The 24096-nt window shown below is 35.3% G+C and overlaps 3 protein-coding genes across 3 annotated transcripts; 1 reads left to right on the forward strand and 2 right to left on the reverse strand.

Annotated features, from left to right (window-relative positions):
- The first annotated feature begins 887 nt into the window (after window positions 1-887).
- LOC133693564 (endoplasmin homolog) lies at window positions 888-6159 on the forward strand. Its single transcript, XM_062114796.1, has 15 exons — window positions 888-1068; window positions 1166-1286; window positions 1378-1531; window positions 1629-1709; window positions 1802-1913; window positions 2001-2127; window positions 2228-2366; window positions 2938-3055; window positions 3167-3366; window positions 3608-3823; window positions 3937-4102; window positions 4305-4443; window positions 4550-4700; window positions 4859-5263; window positions 5652-6159. Exons 1-15 carry the CDS (start codon window positions 1002-1004, stop codon window positions 5931-5933), a joined length of 2478 nt encoding a protein of 825 aa, XP_061970780.1. The 5' UTR covers window positions 888-1001; the 3' UTR covers window positions 5934-6159.
- Window positions 6160-8702: 2543 nt separating this feature from the next.
- Window positions 8703-10685, reverse strand: LOC133693749 (thaumatin-like protein 1). Its single transcript, XM_062115036.1, has 3 exons — window positions 10358-10685; window positions 9572-10244; window positions 8703-9191 (listed from the first exon to the last, which is right to left on the reverse strand). Exons 1-3 carry the CDS (start codon window positions 10455-10457, stop codon window positions 8975-8977), a joined length of 990 nt encoding a protein of 329 aa, XP_061971020.1. The 5' UTR covers window positions 10458-10685; the 3' UTR covers window positions 8703-8974.
- A 9717-nt stretch (window positions 10686-20402) lies between these two features.
- LOC133693244 (thaumatin-like protein 1b) lies at window positions 20403-22889 on the reverse strand. The gene is made up of 3 exons (XM_062114423.1): window positions 22677-22889; window positions 21892-22582; window positions 20403-21135 (listed from the first exon to the last, which is right to left on the reverse strand). Exons 1-3 carry the CDS (start codon window positions 22738-22740, stop codon window positions 20940-20942), a joined length of 951 nt encoding a protein of 316 aa, XP_061970407.1. The 5' UTR covers window positions 22741-22889; the 3' UTR covers window positions 20403-20939.
- Window positions 22890-24096: the final 1207 nt, after the last annotated feature.

The raw sequence follows: 24096 nt of genomic DNA on the forward strand, positions 1-24096 counted from the left end.
AAATTTTATAATCGTGGTGTTTTTAAGTGTATTTAATAGTGTGATAAAAATTGTGTTTTAGAGTGATTTTTATTTTAAAAACATATTATTTTTTTTCTTTTTAATATTAATACATAAAAATAATAAAAAAATATTAATTTAAAACTAAAAAAAATTAAACATTTAAAAAAACATAGTTAAATCACAATTTCTCCCTGTAGCCTTAAACTTTGTTACAAGCCACGACACGATGCTCGTGTATATATTTTTTAACAAAATCCCGTGATTGGTTATTGATAAAGTATAAAACAGGTTAGTGCTTGAATTTTAATTTGAAACCTTACTTGTGATTTCATGTCTGTATAAAAGTGTGATAAATTTATGTTTTAAAGTATTTATTATTTTAAAATTTATTAATTTTTTTTAATATTATCATATTAAAAAAATTAAAAAACATAAAAAATTAATTTTTTAAAAAATATATATTCAAAAAATAGCAAACAAGCCCTTTCTCCCAATGGTGCACAGAAAGTTATCCGCGATTGAACTACCGATATCCTGGCAACCAAACACGACTGCAGAACAATCTAGACTCTCATGCCTCCACTCTCCACGTCAATTGAAGAATAAAGCCCAATAACATTCTGCCACGTTTACACATCACACCCCGTCCGGTCATCCACCGTTACAATTTCAAGCCACCCAGAGCGGTCAACCACACTCCATTCTCGAGTCGTCCCGTGGGGTCGTCCTGCTCACTTAGCTCCCCACGTCAACTTTCGAATCAATTACCAATAAAAACAAACCACGTGTCAATTCTGACACCTCCAGCCGCACGATCATCCACGCTGGCACCATCACAACCCGATGTAAACAAATTTAGCTAACAGAAGTCAAGTCCTGCTAGATCTAAACTAAAACCCTCACTCACATAAAACCACACTCCTATATAAACTACCTGATAAACAGATCAACGCATAGATCTCTTAACTGAACGAAGCTACTAGAAAAAAAAAATCAAGATGAGGAAGTGGACAGTCCCTTCCGTTTTGCTACTACTGTGCCTTCTTTCTCTCATTTCAGATCAAGGTGCCTTAATTCTTCATCATTTTCGAATCGATCTCTCTCCGGATCGATCTATTCTCAGTTAGTCACCGATTTTGTGTTTTGATTTGTGGTTTCACAGGTCAGAAGTTACACGCAAAAGCAGAGGATGATTCTGATTCTCTTGTAGATCCTCCAAAAGTAGAGGAGAAACTCGGTGCCGTTCCAAACGGACTATCAACGGATTCTGATGTCGTCAAGAGGTTTGCTCTCTCATTTCTGCCTCCCGTTTTTTGCATAAATAGCATATTTGCCACTCTCTTGCTCATGGATTTTACTCACCTTTCGGTTTAGAGAGTCGGAGTCTATTTCGAAGAGAACACTTCGCAACACTGCGGAGAAATTCGAGTTCCAAGCTGAGGTGTCTCGGCTTATGGATATTATTATCAACTCTCTCTACAGTAACAAAGATATTTTCCTTAGAGAGTTGATTTCCAATGCATCTGATGTAAGTATTCATTATTAACTATTTACCTGATTTAGAATTATTTTGATTGTTGTCGCGGCGGAGTGGATTTAAATAAAAAAACTCTTGTGAATTTCAGGCGCTTGATAAAATTAGATTCCTCTCTCTCACGGATAAAGAGGTTTTGGGCGAAGGCGACAATGCCAAGCTTGATATTCAGGTGAGTGATTAGTTGATCTTGTAGTATTTGGAGTTGTTGAGATGGTGATTAATGCTATGGTTTGATTTATATGCTTACGTGTGGTAATGCAGATTAAGTTGGATAAAGAAAAGAAAATTCTATCAATTCGCGATAGAGGTATTGGCATGACAAAGGAGGATTTGATCAAGAATTTGGGTACCATAGCTAAGTCAGGAACTTCAGGTATCTGTTGAACACCTGTCGAAAAAATGTACATTTTCAGAGATATGTTTAGAATGTTTATGTAAATTGTTTATGTTCTTGGTGCAGCATTTGTGGAGAAAATGCAGACAAGTGGAGACCTAAATTTAATTGGACAGTTTGGAGTTGGGTTTTACTCTGTATATCTTGTTGCTGACTATGTTGAAGTCATTAGCAAGCACAATGAAGACAAACAGTAAGTGTTTTGGGATTAGTTTTTCAGCTTCTCATTGAATTGGAGCTTTGCATATGGGAACTTGAAAGGTGGTCGTTTATGCATTGTTTGTGTATTTCAGGTATGTATGGGAATCAAAGGCCGACGGAGCATTTGCAATCTCTGAGGATACCTGGAATGAGCGTCTGGGACGTGGAACTGAGATTAGATTGCATCTCCGGGAAGAAGCTGGAGAGTACTTGGAGGAGAGTAAATTGAAAGTGAGTGCCTTCAATATTTGATGAATAATATTATGCTTTACTGTTTTGTGCTATTTTCTGCACTTGTTTATGGTGTCTGAAGAGAAGGCGAGCCTATCAGAATTGTAAAGTTGAAATGGCTCTGGTAGTCATGGCATGAAATAAGGACATGGGAGAAACTTTTCGAGAATTTGGATAGTGATCGTTGTATTTAGCGTAGAAAATTAAGATGATAAGCTTGTATGATAGTTGCATAGCTGCCAAGTTAATTGCAAGGACTGGTGTTTTTTTGTTCTAAAATTTAGGATGGCAATGGGTTACATTATATTTTTGTTATTAATAATTTTATATATTTGTTGCTAGGGAATTTTTGAATCATATCGATGTCCATTTTTGAGGAAATGTTTTTTGCTGGCATTTCTTTGCAATTCATAGAGAAAAGTTCCAGCTTCTGATGGAATCTTTTAGTTGATCACTGGCTTTAACAAATCAACTAGAGTACTAGTAATCCAGTACTGATAGAATCTCAATTTTTGTGAGGAGCTGGATTGCTTGTTGATAAATAGAACCTCTGTTTTTTTTCTGCTTCCAGGATTTGGTGAAGAAATATTCTGAATTCATCAACTTCCCAATCTATTTGTGGGCAAGTAAAGAGGTTGACGTGGAGGTTCCTGCTGATGAAGACGAGTCTAGTGATGAAGATGAAACAAGTATGCATTGTCTTATGGCAGTGTATAATGCTTATTATTCTAGCACTTGAGTTTCATGATGTGCTATAATTTAATCTTGTGGTTTGCTTTTGTTTACCCTGCTGTTATCAGCTGCTGAAAGCAGCTCTTCTGATGATGGAGATTCTGAGAAAAGTGAAGATGAGGACGCAGAGGATAAACCAAAAACCAAAAAAATTAAGGAGACTACTTATGAGTGGGAACTTTTGAATGATGTTAAGGCTATATGGTTGAGAAATCCAAAGGAGGTGACAGAAGAAGAGTACACAAAATTCTACCACTCTCTAGCAAAGGTAATTTGCCTTCATCACGCTTGTGTATTGCTCCCCCCTTTTATATCCTGGATGGGCATCCTGTGGAAAACTATCAATCAGGTCTACATGGATTTGAGAGGAAGGAGTGCCACTGGATATGCTGAATAATTCCATATTTTGCCACATTGTGATGGCTTCTTGTCATTTAATAACCCGATAAATTTGTAAGTTGTGTGTTTGTTTATGGTTTTTTCAATGGTACTTTTTTGTTGCTCAACAGGATCTTGGTGATGAGAAGCCACTGGCATGGAGTCACTTCACTGCTGAAGGCGATGTTGAATTCAAGGCTGTTTTGTTTGTTCCACCAAAGGCTCCTCATGATCTATATGAGAGTTATTACAACACTAATAAAGCCAACCTGAAGCTGTATGTTAGACGAGTCTTCATCTCAGATGAATTTGATGAGCTTTTGCCAAAATATCTGAACTTTTTGATGGTAATGGACGAATGCTAAAGAATTCTTATGCTTTGCTTTATACAAAAAAAAAAAGAACAAAGAAAATGATAGCACTGGATATATTGATTCCAAATGGGTGATATTTTGAGCAGGGTCTCGTTGATTCTGATACTTTACCGCTCAATGTTTCACGAGAAATGCTTCAACAACACAGCAGCTTAAAAACAATCAAGAAGAAACTCATCAGAAAGGCACTTGATATGATCCGTAAAATTGCTGATGAGGATCCTGATGAGGCAAATGACAAAGACAAGAAAGGTATTGCTGTCATTAACTTAGGTTCTTGCTAGTATTTGGCTTGTTTTTTTTTCTCCGGTTAAAGATGTGTTACTGTGTCTGTCTAATGGCTGAATCATCATACTGACATGTCTTAGTTATTATGGTGTGACCTTTTTATCCCCCAAATCTATCTGCGGAATGTATTTAGTGTTGCTGATGACTGGTGTAATTATGGTTGCAGATGTTGAGAATTCCAGTGATGATGAGAAGAAAGGTCAATATGCAAAATTTTGGAATGAGTTTGGCAAGTCTATCAAACTTGGCATTATTGAGGATTCAGTTAACAGAAATCGCTTGGCAAAACTTCTCAGATTTGAAACGTAATGTCCTATTCTATGAATTTTGTTATCAAAATCTTTTCTGAAGCAGTGTCAGGTGTAGTGATTCTTTTTTCATAACTTATGGTATTTGAATCTTCTCTTACAGCACCAAGTCGGATGGTAAATTGACATCACTTGATCAGTACATATCAAGAATGAAATCTGGGCAGAAGGATATCTTCTACATAACTGGACCGAACAAGGAGCAAGTGGAAAAATCTCCTTTCCTTGAGAGGCTGAAGAAGAAGGGTTACGAGGTATGATAGATAAACATTTCACCTCCGGATAAGACATTAGGTTTCACGTTATTTTCTCCAGCATTTGTTCCTCTTGCATTGTTTTGTATTCTGGAAACTGGAATTGTTTTCTTTCTTTATTTACTGATTAATTATTGCTGGGTTTGGCATTTTGCCAGGTTATTTACTTCACAGATCCAGTTGATGAATATTTGATGCAATATTTGATGGATTATGAAGACCAGAAATTCCAGAATGTTTCCAAGGAGGGTCTGAAACTAGGGAAAGACTCAAAAGCTAAGGAGCTAAAGGAGTCATTCAAGGAGCTAACCAAGTGGTGGAAGGGTGCTCTTGCCAGTGAGAACGTTGATGATGTGAAAATTAGCAATCGTTTGGCTGACACACCTTGTATTGTTGTGACATCAAAATATGGATGGAGCGCAAATATGGAAAGGATAATGCAGGCCCAAACTTTGTCAGATGCAAACAAGCAAGCATATATGCGCGGCAAGAGGGTGCTCGAGATTAATCCAAGGCATCCAATCATCAAGGAACTCCGTGAGAGAGTTGTAAAGGACCCTGAGGTAAATTTTTCAAGTTTTGTTAGTTATCTTGTGTTCATGTGTTTCAGAAGCATGAATTTGGACATGTGGGTTTGCTTATTATATATTCTGGGTTTGTCATCCTGCCAGATCCTAGTTTGATCTTTTCTGACTGTACACAACTTTTTAGATGGTTCTGGGGCCTGTGATTGCTTTGAGCCAGTGCCTCTTAGGAATTTTGCATTCGGGTTTTTGGTCCATAATTAACCATCATCTTCACACTCAGCTACAGCTTTTCTGTTTGCCAGTGGTAGCATGTCCTGAATGATTTATGGAAGTGATTGTTTCATGTCTTCAATTAAAAACATTTTCGGTCTTTGAGCAATATTTCTGCTCCTGTTATTGACGTCATGGTGCTTTCTCTCTCCAGGATGATAGTGTTAAGCAAACCGCCCACCTCATGTACCAAACAGCGCTCATGGAGAGTGGCTTCATACTCAATGATCCCAAAGATTTTGCCTCTCGTATTTACAGCTCCGTGAAATCTAGCCTGAGCATCAGTCCTGATGCTATCATCGAAGAGGAAGATGATGTAGAAGAAGTTGAAGCTGAAGCTGAAGCCGAAACAAAAGAAGCCACTTCCAGCAGTGAAGCTGAACCCACTAGAGATGACGAGGATACGGAACCCTCTGTTGTGAAGGATGAGTTGTAGATTGCCCAAAGAAATGTGCCACGACCATCCTTTTCAAGGCCCTCCTCCTCTTTCCTGTAATGCTGTTTCTTGAGAGAAGCTGAGTCGCTTCCTGTATTTTTCACTGTCGAACTTTAAACATTAGATCGTGTAGAGCTAATGAATACTCAGGAATTTTACCTTTTTAGCACTCGGTTAATGATTGCGTTGCAGCAATGAAATGATAAACAAATGGCATTTTTGTTTCCCTGCTTGTTTCATAATCCTTACACGGATACTGGGTTTGGAGCTTTCGGTCCAATAAGGCCCAACAAGTGATCGTAGTTGATAACATTGATCTGACCTTTCGCCGAGATCAAGGGTTTGTTATGGCTTAGCGTGCCATACCATTTCAATTTACGAGGAACTCTGAATCGTGGATCATATGGGTAAATTTGGTAATTTTATTTATTTTTTTAAAAATCATTTTTTTGTTTAAAATATATTAAATTAATTTTTTTTTTAAAGAGCACCACTAGTTGGATTGCGGCAGGATTATGTAAGGATTTTGTTTGTGGTTTAAAGTTTTTTTTTTAAATATATATATATTTTTTTAAATAATTATTTTTGGTATTTTATATTTTTTAATGTGTTGATATTGAAAATAAATTTTAAAAAATAAAAAAATATATTATTTTGATATATTTTTAAATAAAAAATAATTTTAAAAATAATTATTATTACAAAACCAAATATATTTTAAAATTAGAAAAACATAGTTTCAATAATTAGACTGACCCTATTTATTATGGCAGTGTGACTATAATTTTTCATAAAAAACTTCAATTTTTTTACTTTAGATTATATTTTTGATATTTTTTAATTGGTATGATATATTGATATTAAAAATAAATTTTAAAAAATAAAAATATTATTTTAATATATTTTTAAATAAAAAATATTTCCTTTGAAAAACTAAATATACTTTATATAGTACTGTTAACCACCGATAAAATAACTGCGTTTTTAATTTCGGTAGTTGTGATTGTGATAACTTGGGCTGACAAAGTAAGGTGGGCTGGGACAAATCGGAGGTATGCAAAGCGCCAGAAAGGAGAAAGATACGAAAATGAAAAGCGTTTCTTTCCCGCGTACGTTTCAATGCGGTTTTTTTTTTCCAGCCTTTCCCCCTCGTCCTTGCCACCATGTTGTTAACAAATTATAGGAAAAAAAACATCATTTGTAATTTGTGGCTGTTTCTGAATTTAATTTTTTAATGATTTCTAATTTTTTTTTGCCTACTACTAATCGTTGAACTTTGTTTACCAGAGAGGCCCGCTGAACTCCTGACAAAAAAACACAAGATTCCTCATTTTATAAAGCTTCTGTAAGGAACCAAAATCCTTCATCCCACGCTGTTTCATGGCAGCCGTCCAAGAATAAACAATAGAACCCACTTCCAAAAGGGGATGATTAAAGAGAGAGACTAAAGAAAGAAGATTTGATTCTCTGGAGATTGCAACTCTCAGGTTTTTAATTTTTGTTTGTCTTAACACAGATTTCTCATTTCATGACCACTTCACTTCATTATGGTTATCAGGATAATAAAGAATTTTCCGGTAAGGTTACCAATCATGACCCTTAAGAAAGTAGATACACAAATTCATTTGCACGTTTCTCTCATTGCTGATGATTACAAGAGGCTCCAGAGTCCAGATGATAGATGCCTCTGATGATTTCCCACTAGCAGAAAAATCTTGTTCTGCGATGTGTTTTTGAGAAATAAGAATTTCTAAAGCCGCTAATGTCTCTCCGAACTTGGTTGTGGACAACTTGGACTCCATGACCAACTACACCATCTTTGTGACAAAATTATATATATTCCAAATCATGGAGGGACCAAATCCTACTTCTAGCCATTGCCCACTGGGGCTTGGATTTGGGACCCTTGTCCTTTCTGGTAGAGTAAAATGTACCTTCCATTGAAATAGAGCGTATCCCATTAGAAGAAAAGCTTCTTTTCCTGGTGCTCGTGGAGGTCTAAGTTGCACCCAAGAAAACTTTTCTATCCATACCATTCAAAGCCCACCAAATATAAAATCATTGCATAGAGACCTTCAAGTTAAAGCAAGAGTAACCTTTCAGGTGCATGAATTTTGATTTCTCTACTTTCACGAGCCTCTAAACTACAAATCAGGAAGATCACTATATCTGCATACAGTTCCTCATTCAAGAACAACTGTCTGTGTCACTAGCTCTCACATCTCACATCACGTTTCTCATCCAATTTCACTAACAAATTAAACACAAGATGGAAATCCATACTTTAAGCAGTTTGGGTAGTGGCTATATTGCATGCATATGTAATTGATTTGACAGCGTGCTAGTCTTTTCCTTCTATGGAAGATATAAGCGTTCGCCATCTTCATCTTATGGGCCGAATTTTAACCTTAGGACAGTCATTGATGTTGCTCTTACCGCCTTTGGAGAAAGCTGATGTTTCTGTTAGAAGGAAAGCTAGATTATTTAAGGTTAACATATATGAATCTCAAAAGTTGTCTGATTTTGACGTTGATCACTTGATTTTTGGTCAGTATCAAGATAAGAACAAAGGTTAATTTCATGGATTTAAGGAAATGATAGGTGCATATCCCTTTATTAACAGCATCATTACCCTTCTCATATTGCAGCCAAAATCATGACAAATCTACCAAGCTTGCAATTCCAGCAAAGTGGGGTTCCTATGGAGGTTCTCACCAAACATATTACTCAAGATTCACAGTGAAGCAAACACTTTTTTCCAATGCCATCTAAATCAAACTGAATAATGATTTTGCCAATCTCGAAAGTCTCTTCCTTTCCAGTTCGTTGCTTTAGATTACAAATGGTTCATACTCTAAAGTAAAGGTTAACATACAACACACACACATGTTATTTTCCGTGAAGAAAAAAGATTTAAACTTTCTATACATGTGGCCTGGAAAATTCTCCTTACAATCTGGATTTGTTCAGCCTTTCCTTCCAATGCAAAACGAATTCTGAGTGACCACTTAAGCTGCATGTGGATTTGTCCAAAGCTGAGGCTATAAATAAACCAAAAAGAGGAATAGACAGGGCAATGTAGAAAAAATCAAGGTAAATTGCCAAGCCCAACAGGGAAAGGCGCTGGGTGAGTCCCCAGTGAGAAAGTTCGGCAACCATGAAGTGTCAATTCCAATTGGCCCATCCCCTGATCCTGATCCTGTTTCAGCCCCATTTGCAGTGCTTGCTGGTGGAGTCGTGTCTCTTGCAGATTTTTGACTGCAGGATAAAAATAAAGAAATGATCAGAATTTAATAAACATATATAAATCGCAATTTGCTCTTTACAAAGCCTGAAAACTAAGATATTTCTGCAGATATTCCTTTTCTTTTTCCTGTTTTCAATTTGCAAATCATGTCCTTTCTGTACTCCACATGCCAATGACAATGGCACCCTGCTAGCTTGAGGCATACAAAAGCATAGTATAGTTGGAAAAAAGTAGAACGCATGCCAAATCGATTGCTCAAAAAGAAGATAACATTTACAGATAAGAATCCATAATGGAAATGCAGGCAACACCTACAATATAAAATAGATACAGAATAAATCAAATGCAACATAATAAAGTGAAAAATAAAACAGAAGCATACAATCCTTACCTTGTTGATGAAGGGCAGAATGTGATAACATAATCTGCTCCTGTACATGTAAATGTGCTAGTGGCATCATCGTAAGCATAGCTATATGATCTCGGACATGCGGTCTTAAACATCTCCGAATAAACAGATGGCTTACATGTGTCTGGTGCTCCATACGCGCCGCTGCAACAGTACTCGGGGCTCCCAAAGGCCTCACATGCACTCTTACAGGCCTGCCCTGATTCAACCCGTAATTCGGCTGGGCATTGCTGGTTCAAATCTGTCATACACCCGGTCGACAAGCAACTCCCTGACCCGCCATTTGGTTCGACAATCATGGGTAAATTGTAGCCGTCAACCAAACTAACATCGTAAAAATCCTTTACACCTGATCCGACAGTGAATTCGGCTAGAGTGGCTGGAGGGTTTGCATTTTTGCCATTGCATTCAATTTGGTTGGAGCTGCAGTCACCTGTTATGCAGGTGCCCTGACCGGTATTCGGGTCAAATGTGCAACCAGTTCTGCCCCAGAATCGACCTGACCAATTTGGTGGTGCTTGGAAGGATCGTGATTCACCTTGTGGAAGTTCAAATCCTGTGCTGTCTAATGGAGTGCTGCCTGCATTGGAAAGAATACCTGGCCATACTGTGTAGTCACATCTGTTTATGATTGTAAATTTAGCCCCTGATATTCCTGTAATAAATGTGCATGTCTCAAATTATTTAAAAACATCTGCAATCTACAGAACTTCAAGGAAAGAAAGAAAAACATCAAAATTAGCATGATCATGAGTTTTCAAATAATACCTTTGCAGATTGTAAGCAAAATGAGAGTGATGTGTAGAGCAGAACTGGAGAAGACGTGATCCATTTGGAGAAATCTAAGCTGTAACATAAGGATATGCATATAAATCACTGATGTGTGGTTTTAAAAAATCTTCTTCTAGCAACTAAAATGCTAAGCTGTCTATTGACGAGAGGACGAAGAAGGAGAGTGAAAGGAGAAATTAATGATAGGAAACTTTTTCCCATAAAACAACAGAAATAAAAGGGTACTTGCTTGGTATGAGAGAGGTCAGAAATGGGAATGGTAGGAGATCAGAGTTTGATGTGAAGTTAAGAAACTTATGTCACTTACTCCATGCCTCATTTTATAAGGTGGTTGTCCGAACAAAATCTAATCTTTGTAAAGACAAAATTAAGGTCGGTCACAATGCCCCATGACCTATAAGATACTCAAATTTGGTAAGGATGTGTTACCCTGGAGAATTTCAATAAATAATTTAATACATAAGAAACACTATTTTGTTTTTCTCTCCAAAAATTTACTATTATTTTAAAATTCACAATAATTTTTCTGTCGATTTAAGACTTGGTTGATCTAGAATTTAAACTAGCTTGGGATATGTTGATTTTCTTTTCCTAAACAATAATATTTTGATATGTTTTTTTAAAGTTTTGGGTTGTCATAGCTGAGTTTACCCTTTTAATCTTTAATTTAAATATTATTTCAAGTTAATTTCGGGTGAGTTTTAAAATTATAAAATACCACTTCTTTTTTCTAAAAAAAGAAAAGAAAAAGAAATAGATTATTTTTTAAATGTTTTTTCCATAACCTTCCTATCTACCTAACTGCCTCGATCAGGCACTGATAACCTAATGCAGAGAGATTCCATCAAAATGATGAATTTTCATTTTTGACAATTTTACGAAATTCCAGAACAACGCTTTCACATTGCTATGTCATGGAACTTTGCTATCCGATGCAGGGGATGCGTGCATGTGCAAGGTTTATCAACATATATATTTTACTTCTTGGGCATGGCTCCTTATTGCAAAATCAATTGATTTTAGAGAGAGACAACTAATTCTTGATGCTTTCAGGTCCATGTCTTCAAGAGGATCTGCACATTGCTTTCTTAAAGCATCTTTAAATTTTGTCTTCGTCAACTTATTCTGCCCTATATATATATATATATATATATTATGACCTAGCAAACGTGTAAAGAAATTAAAATGTTCACGAATCTCAGCCTTCATGTTCTTAGTAACTGATGAATGTAGATAGCTATGTATTCTTACACAAATTTTCCTTGATCTTGACATCTCTTAAAATAGAATTAGATTCCTAAAATCTGATGAATGCATTTTTTTTTTAATTGAATTTCATGCAACGATGTTCGTATCACGCAAAGGGTTTGTTTCACATTAAAGTGTGAGAGTTTCAAAAAGGGATTGTCCCATCAAATGATAAATTATATATTAATAAAGCACTCCCCAAAGCTCCTTTGCTCACATTACACCAGTCAAAACATGGAGGATAGAACTTTGCCATGAATGCAACAGTACTGATCAATATTCTGATTGTGATCGTGCCTAACTTGTTGATGATTTGGGAGAGATTTTTATAAATTATTTAGTAATGAATTCTATATATTTTTATATGCTGTAGGATTGTAATCCAGATATGTTATATAATTTCTCTTCTTATAAGCATGAGATTCACTATAAATATCGTTATAAATTCTGTTTTTTTTTTTAATTTTAAAAAAGAGAACACACTAACTCTTAATATATTGAAAAATCCCTTCTAATTCCTGTGTTTTTAAGCAAAAGTTACCGTGGGACTTATTATTCATTGACGGCAGATTTTAAAATTCTGCATTTGATTTTGAGTTCCTTGGCATTGTCTACTTATTACCATGGAGTGGTACTTTATTTTTTTCATGGAGTTTGGAGTGCGTGGGAGATGGAGAAATTTTGCACGGATCAAGAATCTGGCTCGTGGGACGGCTGGAGGCCTGGAGCTCTATCGATATCTATTATTAGTCTGCAATGTGTACTGAACATGACAGCCGACCAATGAGACACTGTCTCCTTCCAATGCCGGCAAACACAGTAAAGATCCGCGTACTTAGCTGATGAAATTTTAAGGTTCAGACTCGGGCCCAGGTTATATTTTAAAATATATTAAAATAATATATATTTTTTATTTTTAAAAAATTATTTTTAATATTAATACATCAAAATATCTAAAAACATCAAAAAAATATTAATTTTAAATTAAAAAAATTAAAATTTTTTTAATTTTTTTCAAAAGTATTTTTAAAACGCAATGTCAAACACACACGAAGCAGATATATAATCTTAACTTAGGGCTATATATGCTTTATTATCATTTAATTACCAAAAAAAATAAAGAAAAAAAAACTATATAAAGTTATACAAACCAGCACCTGCCAGTTTACAAAATTTATTTATAATATGAATAATAGTTTAGGGTATACTTACATCATCATTAGTTGATAGGATTTACTTCACTGATCGTTACTTCATGTTAGCTGTCAAACAAGGTTAAAATAATAATAATAGTTATTAATAAATACACCAATCTAGATACAGAGATAACTATTTTTTATCAAGTGTTTAATATTGTAGTCCTTCATGGTTTTTTAAAATATATTTAACTTAAAAATATATTAAAATATTTTTTTTAATTTTATATATCCGATACATTATAATCATAAAAAAATATTAATTTAATATCTTTTCAAATTAAATTCATTTTTAAAGTTCACTTAAATATAATTTCAAATAAAAAAACAAATGGTTAATAGATAAAAAAAAGTTTATTTGAAAACTTTGCAGACTTTTCTTCGGTGGATTTATGGAAGACTCTGACGACTATACATTTACAATCATTACGCATTAATTAAGAACTGGATTAGAACAGAAAACTCGAGAGTCTATTGGGCCGAGCCCGATCACCGAAACATGGGGCCTAGTGTGGAACCTTTAAAGCAAAAAGAAGGTTTTAACTTTGAGGAATCGCCTTTGCTTTTGAAATTTGCAAAAAAAGATGCCCCGATTTTAAAAATGCGGATGCTCATCCACGTCAGCGAGTCCATGGTGCCGTGGAAGTCACTTGATCGAGGGACCCTTTCTCTCATCTTTCCAAGCTGTGCTGACCGATCATTTTGATCAAATTCCGCGTTACAGGCACTGCACTCCTCCTGTATCAGACACACCTTGTTTCTCCTCGATCGGAAAGGCTAAATTTATTTATCAAAATGTAAAAATCTTGCAGCCAACAAGTCAGGATGACCGAGTGGTCTAAGGTGTCAAACTCAAGTTTTGGAGCTTTTTTTTAAACTTGTACGATTGCAAAAAATATATTTTACAAACTAGCACACCTCAAAAAATAATTAAGAAAATAGCTAGTGCTATCAACATAATAAAAATTTAAAGGGTTCATTTGACAGGAGTGGCTCAACTACTTATGCTGTGCTCCTTCTACGTAACACAACCGGTAAAAAGAATTCTGGTGTAGGGAGAAGCACTGGATATAGAAAGAGAGAAAATGAGGAAAAAAGAGGGGGAGTTTTTCATCGGAGAGGTTGCTGTCAAAGAACCATTTCAACCCAAAAGCTTAAATTATTAGGTAAGGTCTCAAGATATGATTTATATTATTCTCTAACACACCCCCTCAAGTGAAAGCCCTTTGGGCTTAAAACTTGCACAGGTCCACATTACCTTGTGCTTAATTTTTATCAAATAAATGGAAGATTGTGAGATTCAAACTCGTGACCACTTGGTCATCAAGGCTCTAATACCATGTCAAAGAACCATCTCAACCTAAAAAGTTAAGCTATTAGGTAAGATACCAAGATATAATTTATATTATTCTCTAACAGTTGCGATGCTCCAATAATACAACTCTTTATCAAATGAGTTGCGGTTTGCCCAATAATTCAATCCTTTTGTTATTATAAAGGGTTGCGTTACTCGGAGTAGTGCAAACCGGTCCGAATAGTTGCGCTGTTAAGGGAATCGCTAGCCCACCTGTTTGATTTTTCTTTTCTATTTTAATTTTTCTCTAGCCGTGACAGTTCCTTAATTGTTTTTGTGACAGCTGTGCTAGTTTAAAAAACTCCAAGTTCATGTCCTAAAAGAGGGCGTGGGTACAGATCTCACTTCTGACAATTTTTCCCTACTTTTTTTCACTTCTGTCTTCCCAATTGTTTTTTTGGGGAGGAAAGAAAAATCCTAATATTGGAATACAGGCATGGAGTTGTGGTTAAGTTTGCGACCAAGCTAAAGCTGGCGTACACTACAACATGGTACCAAAAGGAATCTGTGTAGTGGCAACCAAGTTGTTAACCAGGGATGCAATGGCGCCTTTGGACAATCCATGCCCGTAATATTCATAAATAGAGCACGCTAATGTGATGAGAAAAAGGTGACTGTCCATATTGTATATAAGAAAGTCGAGTGCTTTTCATGCAAGGGTTTACATGGCACTAAAGCTAGTTTGATTCAGACATGCATGCTTTAATTATGTGACCATATATGTTAACTATGGTTTGTAAAGAATCATTCGATCCCTTCAAATTCAACATGAAATGAACCCTCCAGCGTATGCATGATAATCACATTAAGCCAAGATAGAATAATAATAAATATGATGATGGCAATAAACACTTATTTGCTAATATTCTTCCTACGTTTTACCAATACGAGGAAAAAACTCAACATGCTTTTCCCATTCTTATGTATAGTTGCTGAATGCCAATGGTGATTGAAACCTAGCAGCTTATTTGATGAAAATTTACTGTTACAGTGTCTACAAGTTATCGAAAATTAAGATTTTGTTTTTATGCTAAGCATGAAGAGCTACATCTATTAAAACAAACGTGCTGCGGTCAGTCGAACAAAGCAGAAGGAAAGACTAATTAACAAACTATTCAGTGACCAATTGCCATTACGTGGTAATCGATTAGAACACAAGTGTGGCAAAAAAGTTGGTAATTATTCATTGAAGTGGCGCAGATGTTTGTTTTTTATGTTAATATGAGGAGAACGATGAGATCATAGGCCACAGGCCCACAAGAGAGGATTGAATATATTGTTTGCGGCTGACGTTTGTTGAAAATCTAGCTGCCAAAATAAGTGCTTTGACCATGCAATACCTTAATACACATTTTATGGGGTATTAATATACGTGCTGACATGCAAAAGCGGAATGTCTACTCTGCAATTTTTTAGGGTTTGACGTATACGTTACCATGTGCAAAATTACAGGAACTTAGGAAGCATTTCCATGTCAGGCGCAGTACGTATCTCTTAGACAAGGAAACCATCCTTCATATATATGGTCATACAGATCGGTACTTGACAGTCTCTTTTCTGCGTGTACATGAGGTGGAAGCCATTGGGAGAAATGGCACCGCTGATCACAGCATGGTTCTTACTTCTTACACTTGAAGATACATATATACATGTGTGTGTGAGCGCGCGCCGCGCAATGAATTTTTAAACTAAACTATAAAGCGTGGATAATTCTATGGATTGTACAGTGCATAGACTGCTACATATTGGCGCCGTACACCAAATTGATATATAGTTTTCTCACTTGACGTTCCTAGAATGAGCATAATGAGATCAGGAAACCGATAATCTCCATCTATTTCGAATGTCCTTTTAGCAAAAAATACATAGTTCTTAATTTCAGCATTTGAGAATGTCCTTTGCCACGTTTTATGTCGTGTAAAGTGCGTCTGGATAATTGTCATTATCACAATACAGTCCTCCCAATTCCTTTTACTATTTCCTTTTCCAATCTTTATAAAAGATTTGCGTCACATTAACAATAGCTATATCTGCAATTCGAAGACTTAAAAGAAGTGTCTGCTTTTTCAAATTTTGTATTGTCAGTTTTTAGCAATCTTTCAAGCTTTGCTTCTTTTCTTGATTTGGACTTGGTTTGCTTCTCAAATTCCTGATAAGTAAATTGAAGATGTCCAGCTAGTGAAGAATTATATATATTTAAACAAGGAACCAATAAGAAAATCCAATTTCTGGGGTCAATTCAACTAATCAGAGCATTGCATGTACATACACGATCTCGTGCATTTTGGATTAAATGGTGATGAGCTAACTTTTTTATTAGGATTTTTATAAATAAAAATTTATGGTGAATTTGACAAATATATTTGATCTAAAGAACTTGGATTTAATAGTTAGGCAAGTCTGTTTTAATGTAGATCTAGTAAATATTCTAGACCAAAAAAACTTGAACTTGATATCCTGTTAAGCCCAAAGTAATATGAGTCTAATATATACATCAGACCTAAAATACTTAGGCTTGACGGTCAATCATACCCAAGATAATATGAGTTTAACAAACATGTCAGGCTTAAAGAACTTGGACATTACCAAGTTCTAATGCATATATCTAATCTTAAACATTAAAGACATAATAAATAGCCATGTTTATACTCATAGGTGTATACCAGGTTTCTTAAAGGACCTACTATATTTACTATTTCATTAATGATATGCAAGAAATATTTGTTTTTCATTAATATTTTTGAAAGCATAAGACTTTTTAATCTTTTCTTTCTCTAAAAACAATAAGGTTCACGAGTTATAAATACCTCTTGAACCATCTAGGCAAAATGTGAGAACTTTTCATCTCTTAAAATAAAAATATGTAGATTTCAAAGCATTAATAAAAATATATAGATTTCAGAGCATTAACTAACTTAAAACTAAAAAACAAATATTTTTATTCCTTGAATTTAAGGTTCTTTTAAGTTATTTAATATCTTTTCTATAAATATATGGACTTTATTATTGGAGGGTTTTTAAGTCGTTTTAATTGAAATTGTTTTTATAGGTATTCAAACTTCTATTATAAACAAAAAATTTCTTATATTAAAAAGTAAAAATTCAAGTACTAGAACGTATTGAATAGTCACTATCTCAAATACTAAATAATTTTTTATTTATATATCTTTGATTTTAAAACATTAACAAATGGTATTTGGACAAAAACAGGATCAACAAACATGCTTTGATCCACCAACTATTAGATAGAGCTTCTTTAAAACATTCAATGTCTCACATGAAGTAATAGGAAAAAAAGATATAAAGGCAATATCAAAAGGGAAATATGATCTATAAAGTGCTTGAAGGATTTGTTATTTTAACATTTGGGCATGTCATTCCATCTTTTTTTTTTCATTATCTTCTGGAACAGTGAAATGTTCACCACTATCTTCAAAGTTAAGGTTTTGCCTCTATAAATAGAAAAATCAAAGTTATAGGAGGGTTGCTGCTTCGAGGATAATTAAATATTTTTGCTTGACCTACTATACATTCAATTCTAACCATTGATATATAAAGACATAACCAGCCAGCATCTTCCACAGATTTTGGCTTTGAAAATTACTTTTGACACGAGAAAATAGTAAACATATTTGTGTTGATAATTCGTTTATGATTTGCGCATGCTAATTTGGAAATACTCATCTACTAAAGGAAACAGTGTGTATAGCCTTTTTGAAAATCTATGGGGACGCAACATTTTCTGAATTTACTTGGACAGCATAGTCCGATCAGTGGTGGGCTTCGTTTGAATGGAACATGGAGTTTGCTAATCGGCCAGGTTTATGAAAACCAACTCTAGCTTTGGAGGCACTTCCTCAAAGTTAAAAGGGTCGATCATGGCACGAAGCCTCACGGGAGATGGGCCGAATAATTGATCGGCCCCAGTTGAATGCCTTTTCGGATCAAGTGAGATAATATCAGTTTGGATCCGTCATCATTTCCTCTGTAATCTGGTAAATTCTGATAATAAAGTTTCTTGGCATATTCTTTATAGATGTTCAAAAAATTTATAAAAACCCTCAAAGTGATGCGATTTTTTAAAAAAAACCTAGGATTTTCATTTTGACTTTGGCTCGAGTCAATAAATTCACTTAATGACGTTATTATGAATAAATTTCGCTCGATAAAATTTTCCACGTAACGTAAATAGTTGTTTTTTTGAAGTAGCAAACAGGGAATGTTCATGCAAGCACACCACGTAATCTTCGTTTACACACAGAAGCATTTGAGCGACAAATACTTCTCTCCATCTCCACGGTTTCAAAATTTCTTTTAACCTTATTTTATGCCATTTGCTTGTGGCGGCCATATTTTAACAATACCATTATTTTACTTGCATGAAGTTTACCCCTTCCCTTTGACAAGAATTTAATCAAAGGATGGATATTAAATAATTAAGGACTCGTTAACCACAAAAGGTTACGATATGGAATCATTCAAAAATAATTTTTATGTCTACTTGTCAAAAGAAGGCATTGTTTTCAACTAGGTTTATGAAGTTTTAAAAGTGTTTTTGAAAAATATTAAAATATTTTTATTTTAAATTAATTATTTTTTATATTTTTAAATTATTTTAACGTGTTAATGTTAAAAATTATTTTTAAAAATAAAAATTAATATTATTTTAATATATTTCTAAATAAAACACATTTCAAAAATTAAATTTAAAAAACAACTATAACAATCCTGCACTCTCTTTTTCACAGCCTGTCTTGCAGCCATGCTCGTTCTCTTTCTTCGACAACGAGAGGCACGCATTCGTGCCCCATGATACGGTCGAGAAAGTTAACATGGCATGGTGCATGCGTGACAGGGTGGATCGACAATATGCTTGATGCTTACATATATGTTATTGCAAAAAATCCATTTTGTGCCGCTATAACTAATCCATTATTGAATTTACGGTGTCCAAAGTCAGGGCCACGTTTTAGGTTGAGGGGCCATGGCCCAGAAAATGTTTTGAAAAGTTAATTCGGTCCTTATTGTTAGTTTTCTATGATCAAGTCCCTGTAAAATGTTCACATGTTACACTTGTGATCCTTTATCATTTACTTTAGTTCGAATCTTACCCTTCATGTTATTCATATTGCCCCCCCCCCCCCCCCCCCAAAATCGTTTTTCTCTAACCCCATCACTGACCGTGTCAGATCACAGATCATACATGCCTTGACTAAAAAATGACCCCCCAGGTTAATTTCTTACAATGAGGGCACATATGTGGTGATCCACTGAAATTGGAAATTAGTATAATGAAGAGTGATAATCGAATGTCTTGCCTACTGATGTTAGAGATTCAAGCTAAATCATAGATTATAGAGAGATCAGGTGCTGATGTCCTTTTAGCAGTGTTTTCTAGAAGCCGAAAATGCAGTGAAAAAACATGAAGATTAAGCTGCGAGTTGTGATAATGCAAGTAATCAATCAAGACTAACACCCGGCTGAAACTTTGCGTCAGCCGATGGCATTGGGTCATTATCATTGAATTCTCTAATGTGCATGGCTGCTGAGCTAACATGTGATGTCCCCAGCATAGAGGAAACAATTTAAAAGACAAAACATGGCCGGTCGAGATGCTCATGCCTTCAATATTCAGCGAACTTGCAGCTATGACATGGGAAACACTCTCAATTAAATTGGTTGACTTTAAACTTCTCCATCGATACTAAACTATAATGATTTTCGACGGTACAGAATGTTCTATCGCTCTTTGGCCAGGTTCTTAACTTCGCACCCTCTTCTCCTGGGCAAGAGAATGGCCTGATCTGCCACTGGTTGGATCAAGAAAATTTTTAATGTGATTCTTTCGGCAATATAGAGCACAATCAACACCGCCGTGGTAACAGTAACATACCCGTTGAAATTGTGTTGGATAAAGGCCTAAAACTAACTGTTCTCTGCAATCAATATACATAAACGAAGTCAATAATACTATTACAGCTGAAGAATCATTTTTTTGTGGGGCACTCGAATATGCCGTCGATGGTTTGGTGGGTTACATGCTTACATCCCACAATGTCTATCTGCTGCCGGCAGTTACTAGCATTATCTTCCACGCTTAAAACACTACCGATTTCTTTATGTTATCCAATCTACAAATACATAAATATTTAATCCAATTGGAGGACTGTTTGTGTGTTGCTTGAAGGATTCAAGTGGCAACATGACATCAAACATGAAGACAAACATCAAATTAGCTAGATGAGAATTTCACAATCTTGGCACCAAATGCAGTGGTTACATAATATAACTCGTACAATATCGAAACCAACAAATGAATCCGATCCCTCTTTTAATAAAAAAATAATAATTTCCTAAACTAATAAAAAAAAAGGAAATTTCTATTGCAACTTAACAGCTCGGTTTCATGCATTCCGCCCCCACCACCGCCCCACCACCATTTCCTCAGCCTCTGGCGGACAGCACAGCAGTATCTAGTGTTTGATCTCCGGAAGATTTTTTTTCCTTGTTTATGGAGCGGCCTTCGATTGACAGGTGAGCTTTTCCATCACAGCACAACTCCACGTCACCCTGGTCAAACCTCTGGGTCACATGAACCATGCTAAAAAAAGCTTAAAGGGTCCGCCCCATAAGAACCGACGACCTCATTTGGGTCAAAATTTAGATGGCCGATTTTTGTAAGTTGATGCCCGATAAAGAGCCTAAACTAGACTGGACTATATTATTTATGGGCCTACTACCCGAAGAAGAGTTAGAAGAGCTATCCCAACTGCCAAATGGCTACTGTTAAGCTGACAATTCCCGCAATGACATGTGATCCTAAGGCCTTGCTGTTCATAGATGGTGATGCTCCATTCTGGTTCAACGCACCTTCATACACCATTGTACTGTTGACGAGTGGTGTGTAGCTGTTTGTGCTTGTATTCTCAGTGTTCTGCCCTTGTGATGCTTTTTGGCTGTACAGTTTACCAAAAACATAACCGTTAGTACCCTCGTTATTGATGCAATATTTACAAAAATCTTAGTAAAAAAATTGACTTTGCTGTGGGGATTTGGAAAGATGTATTATTGTTTTACGTGGCTATGCTTCGGATAAGCTAACAAGTGTACACTGAAGCTTAATGCATTTTTCAAATTATTTTTTATTAAAAAAAATATCAAAATGATTTTTTTAGATGTTGTTTTATATTTTGAAATGTAGATAAATAGACACAAACCCCCACCTACTGCAAAAGACGTGCATTGATTTAGGCAACATATCTTGCTTTATCATACAATAATGACATAGCACCGAATTTTCAAGGATTGATTGCATAATATAACTAAGATTCCTATCTGTAACTTATAAGATTGCCTATGAATTTTCAGGATTGACCAAAGCATTTTGCAGCAAACGTGGGCAAGATGTGAGACAACATCATTTCACATGGGTAGAATTCCCAAGCAGGGGGGCACTAACTCTAGGTCACATGTGACATGTGACATGTCCTTGATACTGGCCTATCTTGGGATTACCCAGATCCATGTTAACGTCGAGCTAAAGTGACAAAAACTGACAACGTTTCTCAAACATTTCTTTATGTGGTAGTAACGGTAATATCAGGCAGTAAATGAGGACAAAACGGTCATGTTGACAGGCTTTTTTTAACGTCTCTATTGACAAAACTACTTCCAAACGTTGTGAGAATTGCAGCAGTGAAAAATAATTTTACCTGGTGTTAGGGGAGGGGCAGAAGGTAATTTGGTAATCAGCGGAGGCACAAGTGAAGGTACTAGTCTTATCATCGTAAGCATAGCTGTAAGCGCGTGGACAAGCGTTCTTAAAAATCTCAGAATACGTAGAAGGCCTGCAGGTATCAGGTGTACTGTATGCTCCATTGCAACAATATTGTGGAGACCCAAAAGCTTCACAAGCGCTTTTACAGGCCACGCTTTCCCCTTCCGTACTAGTAACCTTAAGCTCTGAAGGGCACGAGTCGTTCAAATCCACAACGCATCCTGTGCTTGTACAATTCTGACCAGAACCTCCTTGAGGGACAACAAGCAATGGCAAGTTGTACCCATCAACAAGACTCACATCAAAATAATCCATCCCTCCATAGCCGTCAAGCTTGAACTCTGCTAACGTAGCTGGAGGAGCTGCACCAGTGCCTGAACATTCTAGCTTTCCTGAGCCACAATCACCTGTAACACAAGAGAATTTTCCTGTGGAGTCTTGAGAGCAATATGTTCGGCCCCAGAAACGTCCACCCCATGAAGCTGGTGCTGTGATGGTTTTTGACTCACCATTTTGAAGGGCAAAGCCAGTTGTGGAGAGCGCTGGGGCGTCTGCGTTGGAAAGAATTCCCGGCCATACTGTGTAGTCACATTTGTTAGTTAATGTAAACGTTGTTGAAACAACAGCTGCAAAAACATAAAAAAATATATTAATTTAAAAAATTATATATATAAAAAAGAACCAATTGTGTCGGTGGATTTCTTGAAAATACTCAGTTACCTTGAATGAAGAAATGGGAAATGAAGAAGGATGATAGAGGGATAAGTAATGTTAGCTGAGACATTGAAGAAGAAGAAGAATTAAATAGAGAAATGTTGTTGAGGGAGAACAAGAAGAAGAGAAGTGGTTCGGAATCTAACTAGCAAAGACACCAAACTCTTCTTCTTGTTAATGTGTCCTGAAAAGAGGTACTGTGAGATTCCAAATTGTGCTGACAGGTTGGGTATTTATAGCAAGAGAAGAGAAGTCATTGAGTTTTTTTTGGATTTTAGAACCCTTTTGCTTGCTTTATTTTTTATTTTTTTCTTTTGGTATTTGATGGGTCCTGAGGGCCCGTGGGAAGATGAGCCTGCCAAATTAAGCTGAGGAGGAGCCACATCGTTTTAAATCAGTGCTTTGTAATGTTTCGTTAATTAATTAAGAATTTATTAAATGACCTTTGTTTATTTTATAGATGTTGTAATTAAAAAAGAAAAAGATTAGACTTTTGGTTCTGCTTTTATTTAGAAGTTAAAATTCTTCTGAATAAATTATTAAAATTTATTTAAGTAGTGGAATAATTAATGGGAAGCAAGCAATCATTTTCTTAAGTTATATTAGGCCTCTTTTCATAGTTTGACCAACCAATTAGGTGAGTGAAAATTGTGAAGATATTCGACCCTGTAATAGATATTTTTTTTTTTTTTTGGTAATAGTTTGATATTAAGCTAGATGAACCTCTCGATCCGCTGGCGAACACCCAGCAGGCCAGCACCCTGCTTGGTCGGGCACGGATAATGAAATAACTTTCGGTACAAGTACCTTAACCATGATTATTTTCTCTAGAAAAAAAATAAAAATAATTTTTTTCGAAACAGGGAAAATAAAGATAATAAATAAAAATATATAATACATGTTTTTTTATCTTTCATGTTTTGAAATTATAAAAATTCATTTTAAAATTATTTTCACTAAAGAAATCTTTAATAGTCAATTTAATTACCTTCTAACCATTATTAGATCATTTAGGTTGTGATTAAATTAAGACTTAATTCACTACTAGCAATACTGACAGTTTCCATTTTCTTAAAAAAAAAAAAAAAAAAAAACAGTTTCCTTGTTTTATATTCATCTGGTAGCAGGAGATGGTCAGGGTACGAAGGGCTGACATTTCATTTTATTTAAAAATTACATAAATAAAGCATTTTTGTCTATGTAATTCTATTACATTGTCAATTTGTTTTTACCAAACCCACGTCCTTAGCAAGAAGTTGTTGAGCAGAACTCAAAGCATCTTAATTCGGGATGTGGGATTGTGAAATTATTATTATTATTATTATTATATCATAATTTTTTTTAATTTTTTTATAATAAATATATTAAAATTATTAAAAAACATCTACTTTCATTGAGAACAATTAAAAATTATTTTGAAAAAACA

This window comes from Populus nigra, chromosome 5 (assembly GCF_951802175.1).
Source record: "Populus nigra chromosome 5, ddPopNigr1.1, whole genome shotgun sequence".
NCBI lineage: Eukaryota > Viridiplantae > Streptophyta > Magnoliopsida > Malpighiales > Salicaceae > Populus > Populus nigra.

Coding starts and splice junctions, on each gene's coding strand:
- LOC133693749 (XM_062115036.1), bottom strand. CDS start 10,457: ATGCATATCCTTATGTTACAGCTTAGATTTCTCCAAATGGATCACGTC. Junction 10,245..10,357: donor TTTGCTTACAATCTGCAAAG/GTATTATTTGAA, acceptor CATTTATTACAG/GAATATCAGGGGCTAAATTT. Junction 9,192..9,571: donor TTCTGCCCTTCATCAACAAG/GTAAGGATTGTA, acceptor TTTATCCTGCAG/TCAAAAATCTGCAAGAGACA.
- LOC133693564 (XM_062114796.1), top strand. CDS start 1,002: ATGAGGAAGTGGACAGTCCCTTCCGTTTTGCTACTACTGTGCCTTCTT. Junction 1,914..2,000: donor AGCTAAGTCAGGAACTTCAG/GTATCTGTTGAA, acceptor TTCTTGGTGCAG/CATTTGTGGAGAAAATGCAG. Junction 5,264..5,651: donor GAGTTGTAAAGGACCCTGAG/GTAAATTTTTCA, acceptor TTCTCTCTCCAG/GATGATAGTGTTAAGCAAAC.
- LOC133693244 (XM_062114423.1), bottom strand. CDS start 22,740: ATGTCTCAGCTAACATTACTTATCCCTCTATCATCCTTCTTCATTTCC. Junction 22,583..22,676: donor TTCCCATTTCTTCATTCAAG/GTAACTGAGTAT, acceptor ATGTTTTTGCAG/CTGTTGTTTCAACAACGTTT. Junction 21,136..21,891: donor TGCCCCTCCCCTAACACCAG/GTAAAATTATTT, acceptor TAAACTGTACAG/CCAAAAAGCATCACAAGGGC.